General features: G+C 40.5%; 1 protein-coding gene across 1 annotated transcript in view; it reads right to left on the reverse strand.

Moving 5' to 3' along the window:
* Nucleotides 1-14,693, reverse strand: part of LOC114641131 (uncharacterized) — a 112,784-nt gene that overhangs the window by 13,687 nt on the left and 84,404 nt on the right. The window contains exon 13 of the mRNA XM_051925834.1: nucleotides 1,750-1,923. Coding sequence (XP_051781794.1) covers nucleotides 1,750-1,923 — 174 coding nt within the window. The remainder of the gene's footprint in view (nucleotides 1-1,749; nucleotides 1,924-14,693) is intronic.

Raw genomic sequence — 14,693 nt, forward strand, 5'->3', positions numbered from 1 at the left:
ATGTGCCTCGAGACAATCCTATCTCTGAGGTCTACAGACAATTCCTTTGACTTCATGCTTGGTTTGTGCTCTGACATGAACTGTCAACCGTGGGACCTTCTATAGACAGGTGTGTGCCTTTCCAAATCATGTCCAATCAACTGAATATACCACAGGTGGACTCTAATGAAGCTGCAGAAACATCTCAAGGATGATCAGGGGAAACAGGATGCACCTGAGCTCAATTTTGAGCTTCATGGCAAAGGCTGTGAATACTTATGTACATGTGCTTTCTCATTTTTTTATTCTTAATAAATTTGCAAAAATCTCAAGTAAACTTTTTCACGTTGTCATTATGGGGTGTTGTGTGTAGAATTCTGTGGAAAAAATGAATTTAATCCATTTTGGAATAAGGCTGTAACATAACAAAATGTGGAAAAAGTGATGCGCTGTGAATACTTTCCGGATGCAATGTATGTGGATTAAAATTACCAGCAGCCCCACCACTGACCCTTTTGGACACCACTCTTAACTCCACTGGTTTCTGATAAAGTTCCTCTCCCATAACCCTCTGCTTCCTGTGTCTGAGCTCATTCTGCACCTATCTGCACACCACACCCTGAACTGACACTTCTTTTAGTTTGATGTCCACCCTCTCGCTTGGAAACACTCATGATGAAGGTTGTTAGGTTTCGGTCTATTTAACCTGAGGGGAGATGTCCGGACCACTCAGTGGCCCCTTTTACTTTTGGGAGTTTATCAGTTTCTTCATGGTGGAAAACCTAACAAAAGTTGCACGTTTAGAGCATTTACGGTCTGTATATTTGAATTCCTCTTCACTTTTCCTGATACACTTCTGCTACCACCTGTCTGTTCTTTTGCTAATCAAATATTGAGGGAATCTCTTTATCTCATCTTTCATCTTTCTCTCAGTTTTTCTCTCCAGTTGTCTTTCTTCCTTCCTAAAGTCGTTTTTCACTGTTGCTCAGCTGCTGTCGTATGCCCTACGGTTTGTGTTGCAGTTCCTAGTTTTATATGCCTTATTTGCCTGTTTTTTTCCTTTGCAGCTTCCTTTTTATCTTCTTAACCACAATACTATGAAGTTTTTTTTTTTTTGTTTTTTTTACTAATTTACTAATAAATTTTGTGATGCACCTGTCCTATATTATATGTCAATCATTTGTAAACCTGCCCCCACATCTTCTCCAATGTCTCCACACTTAAAAGCTTTTCCCAATTTATCTCACTGAGGCTTTGGCACATCTGCCCAGTGGGGGCAGGGTGGTCTCATGGCATTGGAACCTCTCCAGATTTTGTTTTGTTTTTTCTGTCCTCCCTGGCCAATGGACCTTACTTTATTCTTTGTTAGCTAGTATTGCCTAATCATTTTAATATTTTTCTTTTTTCTTCATCTTGTAAAGCACTTTGAGCTACATCATTTGTATGAAAACGTGCTTTAGAAATAAATGGTATTGTTTCTTGTTATCTTTGGTGTGTGTGATGTATTAACGAGATAAGCACACATGTACCTCACTCAGCCAGCTTCTTCATTAAATCCAACCTGTGAAAACACGTGCGCCTTTCCTCCAGTTTACACCTGTGGAACATTCTACACCTATAGAAAGCACTTTAGTACAATATAGACATGAGCAAACGGTCATAACAACACAGTGCTTTGGTCTGGCAGTCACATCCATAAAGTGCTAACAAACAAAACTCACCAAACACGCACGCACGCACGCCTGCAAACACACACTGTTTTCTACTCACCACAATAGCTCCAGTTTACAGTTTGGACTCCTGAGCCCCTCACACAGCAGTTCCACTCCTAAATCCTCCATGTCGTTGTTGCCCATCAGCAGCTCAGTCAGCTGTGAGTTTGGAGCAGAAAGAGCGGAGGAGAGAGCTGAGCAACATCTATCAGTGAGACCACATGATGCCAGGCTGTGGATGCAAAAAGACAGACAAGTGAGGACAGGAGAAGGGACAGACAGACCAGAGAGGACAACAATAAAATAAACAAATGAGCACTGTGACAAAGCCTGAGTCCTTATTGGGTGTGTTGATCGTGACGTCCATCCACAGTGATGCACGGACCACAGCAGAAGAAAGAGCATCTTGTGTTTAAGAGCCAATCTTAGTAGAGAAAAGCCAAGCAAAATGACACCTTTTATTGGCTAACTAAAAAGATTACAATATGCAAGCTTTCGAGGCAACTCAGGCCCCTTCTTCAGGCAAGCTTTCGAGGCAACTCAGGCCCCTTCTTCAGGCAAGATCTTGCCTGAAGGGGCCTGAGTTGCCTCGAAAGCTTGCATATTGTAATCTTTTTAGTTAGCCAATAAAAGGTGTCATTTTGCTTGGCTTTTCTCTACATTCATAATGGCTAACACGGTACAACACCCTAGTACTACAGAGCCAATCTTAGAAAGTTAATGCTTTAAGTTAAATTCATATTAGTGCTTGCTTAGTCATAGACATAGACAATGGTATAGCCTTTTGCCCCCTGTAAGTTAATACGAGATAGAACTTTCTTGCTAAAACTAAGGTAACAGTGTGTTTATTGAGTCAGTTGTCGTTTGGGATAGGTCCCAGTGCTAGCAGGGACTGAAAGACCCATTTACAGCATGAAAATGCGATAAGCATACAGTTTTCTGACTGTTTAGAAATGGTTGTTGTTTGAAAGAACTTAAAAAAACAAATAAGATATAAGCCTTAAACAGAACTTTTCTTTTTTGCAATACCAACCTTTTCTTTGTTTTTGTGTGAACTGTTTTACTGTGAGTTTTTACTAAAGCTTTTAAAATGTAGATATTTTGTCTGTGGAATCATTTCAACGTGTGAAGCTTTGCAAGAATCCCATTTTGCATACGAGAGCTACTGAACTTTGATAATTTTGGGAAAACGCAGTTACATTGTGAATGAAACAAAAACTCAAAGAAAAGCAGGAAAAAAGCATTTGAGCTGCTGGAGTCTCCTGAAGGAGTGAGGCACGTTTACAGATGAAATTTAAGAAGACAACACTGGGATTGTGGAGAAGACAATGAGAACGATGTGAAGGGACAAATGTGGTGTGAAGATGAGACAGAGACAGCTATCTAATGGATGGCTCAAGGGGGCGCTAACACACCACTGCAGATTTCCTTGTTTATTTCAACAAGGTCAGAAACAGGAGAGTGAAGAACATCAGGTGGGTGGATTGGTGTCTTCTACCAATCAAATTCAATCCAATGAGCTTCTCCATTTTAATCCATTCTTGTTTATTGTAGCATCAGAGTGGTGATGTGCTGCACGTTAGTCGGATATGTTAAGTAAAAATGTAAAAATACGAGAACAGCAAGACACTAAGTGACATCTGCGTGATGATAGCAAGGGACAGGAATAACCAATCTACTTCAGGACAGTAAATGTCACACTGAACTTCTCACCTTTGTCCCATTCATTGTCATAATTTCTCTCATAATCCTTCATTCCATATTTATTGTTGTCACCAGGTCAGGAGTTTCTCATCTTAACACAAGAATCCTTTTAGCCTATGAAAAAACTTGTAATTCCGGGCCAACTTAAATTCCCTCGCACCTCTTCAGCAACATCTTTTGTTCTGCAAATGTGTCGATCAGCACTGGTAGCGGGCAGCCTGCTATCCCTTCCCCCATCGACACAGCTTTAGTCGTACACAAAGTTCTCCCAGCTCAAGTTTGCGTGAGGCAGGTCTGGAATAGTATAGGGTACATAATATATCGTTCTGGAGAACACATACATTTCATGTGTGTTTGGTGTCTACAACGATCTATGTATATGTAGGATGATGGGAAATGTGAGGCAAGAAATATTGAACACAGAACTAGAACAGAAACTTTTTTCATATTCTACTAATAATTGTCAAAATGCTGACATGAAGTGTATAATGCGTGAAGACTGAAGTCCAAATAACAAACACTTTCACAAAACACAAATATAATAAAACAAGCGCACTTTTTAGAATTTTTTTTAGAATTTAACCAAAGTGAAAGAAATTGAGATAGGGTACAACACACACACACACACGTCTGCTTGGCTGACGCAGAGGTAAGAACTGCTGTCTTCAAGTAGAGAGGTTGCGGGTTCGATCCTTGGTCCTTTATGCATTAACTTTTTTGAGTAGTGAACGGCTATTATTATTACTACTATTATACAATAAAAACACACATTTGATTTGAGTCTGTAACAGCCGGTGTAAATTTATGGTACTTGTAAACGGTAGTGGTTTTTTAAAATGTTTTTGTATTCAGTTTTATTCTATCAGTCACGTTCACGCTCCTCCCAATCTGACACTGCTGTTTTCACATAAAGATGTGTTATAGCAGAAGTGAACTCATATGAGGATGAGGGTTCTACATCAGAGAAACAGAACAGAAGCCCTCCCTGCAAGAAACGTCCACTCACACATAAGAACAACGCAGCTGCACCAGGTGTAAAAGCAAAATATGGCACTGTTTGGATGCAGCAAGAGGTCTGGCATCATCCTGCCACTAAATCTGCCACACACATGTCCTTCAACAAAGCAGTAGGGCTTACAGAGCTCACTTTTTTGATGGTGTTTATATGAAAAACATTTATATGTTACTTACATACATGCCACATTGAATGTTGTTTACCTATAGCTCTGCAGTCTACTTTGACTTTATGCTGTAGGAAGATACAGTACATAAATAAATATAGGTAAACAACATTCAATAAAACTGAATAAAAATTAAAAAACGCTAAAATAGGTACCATAAATTTACACCGACTTTTGCAGACTCAAATAAATCAAATATACGTTTGTATTCTATAATAGTAATAATAATAGCCACTCGCTACTCAAAATGGTAAATCTAGGAAGAAGTCAGAATTGAACCGTCAATCTCTTGATTACGAGTCAGCACTTCTTACCGCTGCACCAGCCAAGCAGTCGTGTCAGCATCATACCCTAACCTGATTTCTTTTTGCTTAGTTATATTCTTGAATAAATGAGCACTTGTTTTCTTATACTTGTACCTTTTGTGAAACTGCTTATTTGATATTTGGGCTTCAGTCTTCACACATTATACACTTCATGTCAAAATGGTGTCATTAGTACTATAACATGAAAAAAGTTTCTATTTTAGGTATGTGTTCAACATTTCTTGCTTCATATTTTCTGTCATCCTACACTTACCCAGATCATTGTAGACACGGAAGAAACATGAAATGCATGTGTTCCAAATAACAATATACTGTATTATTTACCCTATAGAACTCCAAGGCACCTCACACCCTGATAAACAGACTTGAGCTGGGAGAACTTTTTACCTGACTTAAGCTGCGGTGGTGGGGGAATGGGATAGCAGGCTGCTTGCTGCCTGTTCTGATCGACACATTTGCAAAACAAAAGAAGACACTAATGGAGAGGTGCAAAGGAATTTAAGGTGGCCCGGTATTACAACTTTTTTCTTAGGCCTCATGGATTCTAGTGTTAATGACTAGAACAGTCTGAGACAGAGGTGCTGGTGTAAGGTCTGGAGGGCTCACATGTGTTGTGAAGAATCGTGGAAAATGAGGTGACACAGTTAGCATGTCGTGAACAGTGTGACATCACTTCTTGTTGAGTGGGGTGGTGCTCATTAGAAGGTCCTGTGATGGTGGAGTTAAGTGCCCTCTGTGACTCTCATTTACACAAAGCGCCTTCACAGATAAAACTGACCTCAAAGTCTCATCACTTGCTGGATATCACTGCAGCAGCTGAGCCCCTTTGCCAGTCCTGACGCAATAGGTGGTCAGTGGTGCACCTGAAAGGTTAATGACCTGAAGTTCCTCCACAGCAGCGTCACAGATAAAGGTGTGCTTCTAAAGTCCAGCTTTAAATCCTCCCCAATTGCATCTCTAATTAACTCTTCATTCTGGGTCTCACAGAGCCACTCACACCGTTGGCCCCAAATGCACTGATACATGAAGTGACCGCGTCCGTGTGCTTGTATTTGTCACTGTGTTAGTTTTACAGGCGTTCAAATCTGTCAAGTCAAAGTGTCCTGTAGCTCCTGTGTAGCTTCCCTGGTCAATATATGGGAATGAACAGGATCACAGAGTGACAAGGGAGCACAGGGTGGTGTGAGAGGTATCTTTAATGTGATTTGCATATTAAAATATGTGAAATTTTGGGAGGAGTCAAGGTGGGGCTTCCGCTGTATAAATATCAGTCAGCGTGAAATGTAATGGATGTGCACATGTATACCGCCCCATGACTCCTCCCAGAATTATGCATATTTTAATATGCAAATTAATATTAATAACACCTTCTGTTCAGTGTTAGGTTAAAAGAATGGCAAAAGCATGTTAAAAAAAGAAGAATTTCAGGGACTGCGAAGTGGAGGCAAGGAAAAACGTACTATTTACTGGCTTAAGCAGTGGTATAAACAGCCAAAGGAAGTTGATCGAGTGATAGAGTGGCAGAGGCACTCAAAAGTTTAAGTTCAGAAAGTCGCACAGTGCCTGGAATAAAAAAAAAAGAAGTGGACAGATGTCAAAGTCACCGTGAAAAAGCGAGCCGTCCGAGTGTCATACAAAAGCGTATTAGGGTACAGAGAACAGAAGGTCAAAATGTTGACTTTAGTCTCGTAGTTTATTTTGTAATTCAAGTAGAAGTTGTAAACTTTTTAAAGTCGATGTTTCTCAAATCCCATCGTAGCTGAAGTAGCATGTTAAATGCTTCGTATTCTGTGTGTGTGTGTGTGAGAATCACTACGTGCTTCTTAAACAGGTTTCCTCATTCATAGGCAGGAGCATGTAAGCAGTCACAATGAATACATTATATTCATGATATTATAGCTCTCTGAACATTTTAGAATACTAAGATGTATACTTGATATAATTTTCATGATGAAATGAATTAAAGCATGTATTAAACATGGAGGCACAGTGGCGCAGTGGTAGCGATGAGCTGGCACCCCATCCAGAGATTGCTCCTGTCTCCCACAAAATGCTTGCTGGGATGTACGCAACCCTCGATGAAATAATTTATTGCAGCAGTACGGTCTCTGTCAAATGTACCAACCCCCAATTCCTTTCCTTCCTTTTCTTTCTCCACGATCTTCAAGATCTATAATAAATGTAAAACCATCTATGAGCTTAGAACACCGATTCTTCAAAACTTTTAAAGAACATTGAAAAATCTTTATAACACATGTTTGATTATTCCATTCCAACTATTCATCCAGGGTCACGCCAGACCAAGAAAGCATACAGTGTGAAGCAGGACCAATACCTGGACGGGGCGCCACTATGTCCCCACATGTTTAATTATTAACAGTATACATTATTTAAATTAATTTGTCTGTCCAATTAAATATACATACTTTAAAACATATCATATTAAAAATGATATCAAGTATACAGCATAGTATTCTAACAGCACAGAGGTGCAAGAGGATAGCCCTTGGAAATCGATTTAGAAGCCAGTCATCAATATATGTAAATACACGCTCACTTCTATTGAATTGAACTGAATTCTTTTATTGTTATTGTATGGTACAATAAGATTCAACACGCAAATCCTCCATAAATAATTTCAATACTTTGTATTGAAAAGAATTTATATTGATAGCTTTTGTATCTGAGGGCATCTTGATAAACAATATTTCTGGTTCTGCTATCAGGGCCGGGAATGCAGCTGTGATCTCTTTACCAAAAATGTAAAAAGTTGATAAGGTACCTCTGGCCAAGCAGAGGGTAGGAACGCTTCAACAGCAAACATTGCCACTGTATCTGATCATGTTCAGCTCTGATGGGAGAGTTAGCATGTGGTCATGATATCTCCATTAATAATAATTAATAATTTTTTGCATTTATATAGCGCTTTTCTCACTACTCAAATGAGCAGGTACCCTCTAAAACACATGCAACTCTGACGTCTCCCTCAAAAACGTCAAATGTTACTCTTTAACAATCTCTAGATAATGTCTGCTGAACAAACAGGTTTCGCTAGCTAAGTGGAGGCAAGGTATGTTCCAACACATGGCGAGAGGTAGAGCGACTCGAACGGAGGCTGGTGCATGAGTGAGGATGACCCTGCCCGGGTCCCGCCTCACCATCCCCTCGGTTGGCAGCCGAACTATGATACTTAGCGCGATGACAGAAGTCACAAAATCAACTGGAATATTCAAGCAAATTATAGTAAAAAAAAAAATGCAACCTAAATCCGTTAAGTAGTTTTCTTATGAAATGCAGACAGACATATGTTGGATTTTATATATAGAGAGATTGCCTTTTTCATTCATAAAACTCCAACAGTAAAGTGTCATTCAAAGGGTCATTTCCTGGTTTATTTATTAACAAAAGTTTACAGAAATCTTTTACTGTGTGGAAAAATGAAGCTACACCCCCATGTTTCTACTAAAGCATGCGTGGTGGTTGCCGTAAAAAAGTAACCATTTATAACAATGTTTAACTATAACTATGCTCCTGGCAGGGTGTAAAATGATAGAATTAAAGCTCGTTGTTTCCTTTAGGAGTCGAGTGTTTATGGTGTTAAACAACATGAATGAGGAAGTCAGTGCAGCCCTTAGTTTAAGGTGGATGGCTGTATCAATGTGCTGTTTTTGTTACTCCTGACTCAATGAAGTGTTTTAATGGTGGCAGGACTGGAGACAAGGCATCCAAGTATAAAAATTAGACTGTTACAGCAGTGGGCAGTTCTGGGAGGTGGACAGTATGGAGGACGAGGAGACTGGTACACTGTAATTGAGCCAGTAGCTGAAGCACATGATGATACAGTGTTACTGAAAGTCACTCAGACTCTGATGACTACACACCAGTAAATAGTACACACCAAGGTTCTGTGGAAAATGAAATGATAAAAGATGACCAGGAGATTGAGATGAGTGAGAGTCGTCCACACTGCCTGTCGTCCACACTGAACAAGTCTTTGGAAACTGCTGTGACTGTAAAAGCAAAAGATTGTCAGGATGGACTCCTGCTGGAGTTAATGGTTATAGAGGGAGTGCAAAGAGGGCTACACCATTTGGTCACTCTACTACAAGAAACTCACTCAGATGTTAAGAATCAGCGTTACTGGTTGTGTGAGTGGGGTGGTCAGGCTGTCCTTGGTCTTGCTTCATATGTCAGTGCTGGGGTGGCCATATATATTTCAAAAATGGCGAGCTTACAGATCACGAACATTAGTGAGGGGGTGGCTGGCCACCTCTTAGTAGTTCATGTTAAGTTAACCCAAGCAAAAGTCAAAGAGAAGGACATTGAGTTCATTAACACTTACGCTCCCACAAATGGAACAGAAAGAGTTTTTTTTTTTTTTTGAGTCTTTGAGGAGACTGGTGGAATCATCTGTTAACAGGGAGACACAGTTAGTGTGACGGGACTTTAATTGTATAGAAAATGGTCTACTAAACTTTGATGGTGCCGAGCCAAATCCAAAATCTGCTCGAGTTTTATGTACTTTATTAGAACAGTCTGACTTAGTTGATGTTTGGCAAAGAGAATTTCCTTCAGATAGACAAGACACTGGGGAGAACTGGGTGGTGGATACACTAAAATGGGATGTTAGGACTGCTTTTACTGTCTTCAGTCACCTTCTAAACATGGTCACTACTGCTTACATCTGTCTAGTCAGGTTCTCTGATCACTCACCTGGTGGGAATAAAAGGCCACCGTCCAAGGAAACCCTTTTTCTAAATCTCTCTAGCATTCTGAGGTCTCCTTTATAGAAGATTCACATTTCCTGCAGTGTTTTCAGTTCTTCTGGCAGCAGAGGACCCTCACAAAGGGGATATGACCCATAGATGAAGTGAAAGCACTCGGCCAAGTAGATCTGTCTAAATATGCTGAAATGTTTTGGTGTGGTGATAATTTTATAAAGATGGGTAAGCTTTTGTACACTAATGTCTTTGACGTTTTAAAAGTGTGCCTTTTATAGTGAAGGGGGGAATTCGGCAGGACTGGTGAGGACTCTGCTCCATCCATCGAGCCGTCTCTCCTTCACCAGAGTCAGAGACTATAGGGAGTAACATTTTTTATAATGGCCAACTAGTAGTTTCAAGTGTTTGGCCTACGCCGATGATACCAGAATTTGTGTTAAATCAAAGTGCGATACTGAAATATTAACTTCTTGTGAGTGAGTTTTTCAAAGCTCAGCTGGGAGTTTCTTTCTCCACGTGGGATGATTAGTTTTGAACAAAACACAAGATGGACCTCTCTATGTTGCCAAAATTTTACAGGGGAGACTTATTAACTTATTATATAGTGATTTTTCCCTATCTATCATATAGTGTCTATCCTCTATCTATCTATTTTCTGTGTCTCTTGTTTCGCTGTCTGTCGATTGCTCTTGGCCGTCATAACTGTGTCTGGGATTACCGGTTGGTTTAGTCCACACAGGGTTTCTCTCGATGTATTTTTACCCTTTTTCCTAATGTTTAGTGTTTTTTTTTTTTTTTAAATGATTTGCTATTTGTTTCAGGTTATATTTGTTCTTTTCTGGCTTGTTATAGCACAAGTCACGTGCGGCTGCCCATACCATAGCCTCCCAGGCTTCATCCATGAAATTTTGAAAATCTTTCAAGTAAAACAGAATAAAGGTGGTTATGGACCTGATGGTCTCTGTTGAGGCCTGTGTACTTGAGATGTCAAAAAGTGTGGGCTGCAAGAATGTATAATTAGCCTCAAAAATGAATAAAACAGTTGTGGCTTTCTTGAATAACAAGGCATTGGTTTCTTGTCCTGGTACAGGGTGGACTCCTAATAAGCTGCTCGCTATTCACAGTGTTATTTTTGTCGACTGCAGCTAAACAAGTCATTGTTTCTAATGTACTTCCATTTTTGAAAAACAAAATACAGTGGAACCTCAGTTCACACGTACAAATCGGTTTACAACCAAAAAGTTTGCCAAACGTTTGCCTCGGTTCACGACCACACACTCGGTATACGAACAAGCCAGTTTCCCTTTCGGTTTGTACATGTTCAGTCTCTCCCTGTGCATTTCCTGTGCAGCGAGCGAGCGAGCGAGAAAGAGCGCGACACACACACACAGGAGCGCGCGAGAGAGAGGCGCACACACAGGAGCGCGCGAGAGAGAGGCGCACACACACAGGAGTGTGCGAGAGAGGCGCACACACACACACAGGAGCGCACGAGAGAGAGACACACACACACACACACAGGCACTCCAGGCTCGCGAAAGAGAGACACACACACACAAACACACAAACACACAGGCGAGCGAGACAGACACACGCGCACACGAAAGAGAGAGCGAGCGAGCGAGAGAGGGAGGACTTGATGCATAAGGTAGAGAAGGCTTGTTTTTGTTTTCAGTTTTGTTTACAGCGATCGGTTCGTAGCCTGCATTGTTGCAATGTTACTTTTCTTGGGGGTTTATTAAATTACGGATTTTTCCAAATGTTCATTTTTTTCCCTGTGCTTAAAACTCATTAAAAAAAAAAAAGTGTTTTTAGTGAGCGGTTCCTAGCACTATAGCGCAAACTATTGCAGTGTTAGTTTTCTCTGTTGTTCAAGGTTTTCTCAGTGTTATTCAATGTTTTTACATTTAGTTTACTATTACGCTGTGCATTCTATGGTATGATTAACTATATTTGTGCTTAAAAACTAAAAAAATATATATTTACATACAGTTCGTATGGTCTGGAACGGTTTAATTGTATTTACATACAATCCTATGGGGGAAATTGCTTTGGTTCACATCCAAATCAGTTTACGACCAGAGTTTTGGAACGAATTATGGTCATGAACCGAGGTTCCACTGTATTATTAAATGAATTTCGCAGAGATGGTGAAGTCATAACGGACATGATAATGATCCAGCTAAAGAGCGGATCTCCTGATTGGAAAAATGGTATCCCATTCAGACGACAGCGCTGTTAAATAACATACATGAAGAACTGAATGTAACCCTGAAATCAGTACACGGGTGAGATTATGCTGTGTTTGTCTCCACGGAGTCAATAAAGTGCTTTAAAAGTGGTCAGACAGGGCACAAGGCAAACAAATGTAAGCACAATGAGATAAAAGATAACTCGGATATGCCAGTAATGTCCAAGTGAGTGCAGAGGACTTGTTAAGGAGAACATCAGATGACAAAGTGAAAGATTCAGTGACTAGAGAAACAGAGATGGAGGACAAACTGACTTTTTAATCTGATGCAATGACTGGAGCTCAGGGTGAAGTGAAAAGAGGAGAAAGTAACACCTGGATATGAAACAGATGAGCCAGTGATAACCAGAAAAGAGCCAGAGAAAGAAACAAGTCAGAGTGCAAACACAGAAGAGAGTGCACCTGCTTAAGCTGGTAGAATGTCTGAGAACAGTGTTAGCAAAAATGTGGAGGTGAGCACTGAAGAGGAAGAGGTGTTGGATGTTAAAATGGCACCGGAGGACAAAGTCCTAAAGATGGCACTACTGTGCCTACTCTCAAAACAAATGTAAAAAGTGAGGAGAGTCTCGATGGGCAGCCACTGACTGAGAGAACACCTGAAGGGACAGATGGTCAACAAGAGATGTTCACTGAAGGACAACACAGTGAACAGGTCCAGGTAAAGAAAATAAAAGACAAAGCTATTAGCAGTGGACAAGCAAAAAAAAAGAGTAACTAGACAGAGAGCTTGGTTACCATTGCCACAGGTCAGCAGACCACAGACAGCAGCAAAAGTAAAAGCAGCATGAGAGAGGAAGGAGGAGGATGAGAGGAACCATTCTGATCAGTCTGACCCATCGATCAGGGCTGACTGGCCATCTCACATGTGCTTACTCGGGGAGTACAGTACTGAAAGCATCATGAGGTTTCTGGAGTTTGTGGAAGGGAAGCGTGGGGTCAGCATTGTCAATCACTTTCCTGACTTGAATTAATTCTTGAGTTCGATGACACACCTAATGCATCTGCAGGCTGAATTAGGAATGGCTAAAAATGTGGCACTACATTTAAAGAACATCATCAACAAAGTGAAACACTCCTTCAAATCACAAACACAATGATAACAGGCAAATTAGTACTACAGCACCAAACTGGGCCGAGTGTCAGTGTGCTATGAGGGGCCATAGTGCGATGGAAACAAACACAGCAGTATGGCCTTGATGTTCAAAATAAAGTCTGAAATAACACAAGAAACAGGAGGATAAAACCTCTAAAAAGATGGCAGGGGTGGTGAAGATGAGCTAAGTCCTCAGATGAAGCTCATTATTTAGTGATTAGCCCACCAACTGATCCTCACCTGTGGTCATGAGCTCTGAGTAGTGAATGAATGAAGAAGATTAGGAGGACAAGGGGCTGAGACCAGGGTCCTGCACTGGACTGCTAAACTCCACCTCATGAAGTAGGTGAGGACTTTAGGAATAAACAAGGGACTCTGAACAGAACCACCACAGGAGGTACTGTAGATGAGGTGGTCTGGGCATGTGTTGAGTGTGGCAAGCAATAAAATGAATTAAACACAGTAATCAATGCATCATTGTGAAAAGTCAAACCTCCAGCATCCTGGCCATCCATTTATTTGCAATATTCAGCACACAGTGTGTCTGTTGATGGTGCAAAGGAACTGGAGATTCATTGCTTGTCTGGGATTCTGCAAATTGTGAACATTCCTCCACACTCCCGTAATCACACTTTAGATTTAATTCTCAGCCACTATGGTCACATTCACACGATATAATGCTTCTGCCTCATTATTGTTTCAAGTCACTGTTTAAACTACCAACTAATGCAGTAAGAATATAAGAATTGTCATCCATCTTTGTAATCTGCTGATCTACACCAGTGGTACTGGCTAGTTGTCTGCACGAGAGGGCTTTCATGACTGTAAGAGTTTGAAACAGATATGACAGCGTGAGGTCAGGATGGTTCAGACGTGTTGTAAAGGATCATTCAGAATAAGATGGCATAATTATGTCATTAGCGGTCAACATCACTTCTTGTTGAGTGGATGGGGCTTATTAGAAGATCCAATCATCGCAAATATACTAATAACCCAATTGTGCTTTACTCACTCAGAATATGGAACCAAATTAGAAAGCATTTTAAGATGGAAAATCTTTTATCAGTGGCACTTCTGCAGGAGAACCACCTCTTTCAACCTAAGCAAGTATATCCAGTTTTTAATACCTGGAAAAGTTTTGGGATTAAAATGCTCAGAGATCTTTATATAGACAACATATTTACATCTTTTGAACAATTACGTTCAAAATTCAACCTCCCAGCTACACATTTCTTTCACTATCTTCAAATTAGAAATTTTGTTAAACAGAAATTGCCCGATTTCCCCCACCTCACACCCTCCACAGTGCTGGAAAAAATACTGCTCAATTTTGAGGAATTAGACACCATTTCCGCATTACAGTAATCCCTCGCTACTTCGCAGTTCACTTTTCGCGGATTCACGAATTTGCGGATTTTATATGTAAGCATATCTTAATATATAACGCGGATTTTTCGCTGCTTCGCGGGTTTCTGCGGACAATGGGTCTTTTTACTTCTGGTATTTGCTTCCTCAGTTGGTTTGCCCAGTTGATTTCATACAAGAGATGCTATTGGCGGATGGCTGAGAAGCTACCCAATCAGAGCACGCAGTTAAGTTCCTGTGTGCTGCTGATTGGCTCAGCGACGGAGTGCTGCATTAACCAGGAAGTCTCATCTCACTCATTCAGCATTAACATGCTCTTGCTACTGCATTCAGGGGATTATCACCTTCATCATCATCATTT

This window comes from Erpetoichthys calabaricus, chromosome 4, assembly GCF_900747795.2.
Source record: "Erpetoichthys calabaricus chromosome 4, fErpCal1.3, whole genome shotgun sequence".
Taxonomy (NCBI): domain Eukaryota; kingdom Metazoa; phylum Chordata; class Cladistia; order Polypteriformes; family Polypteridae; genus Erpetoichthys; species Erpetoichthys calabaricus.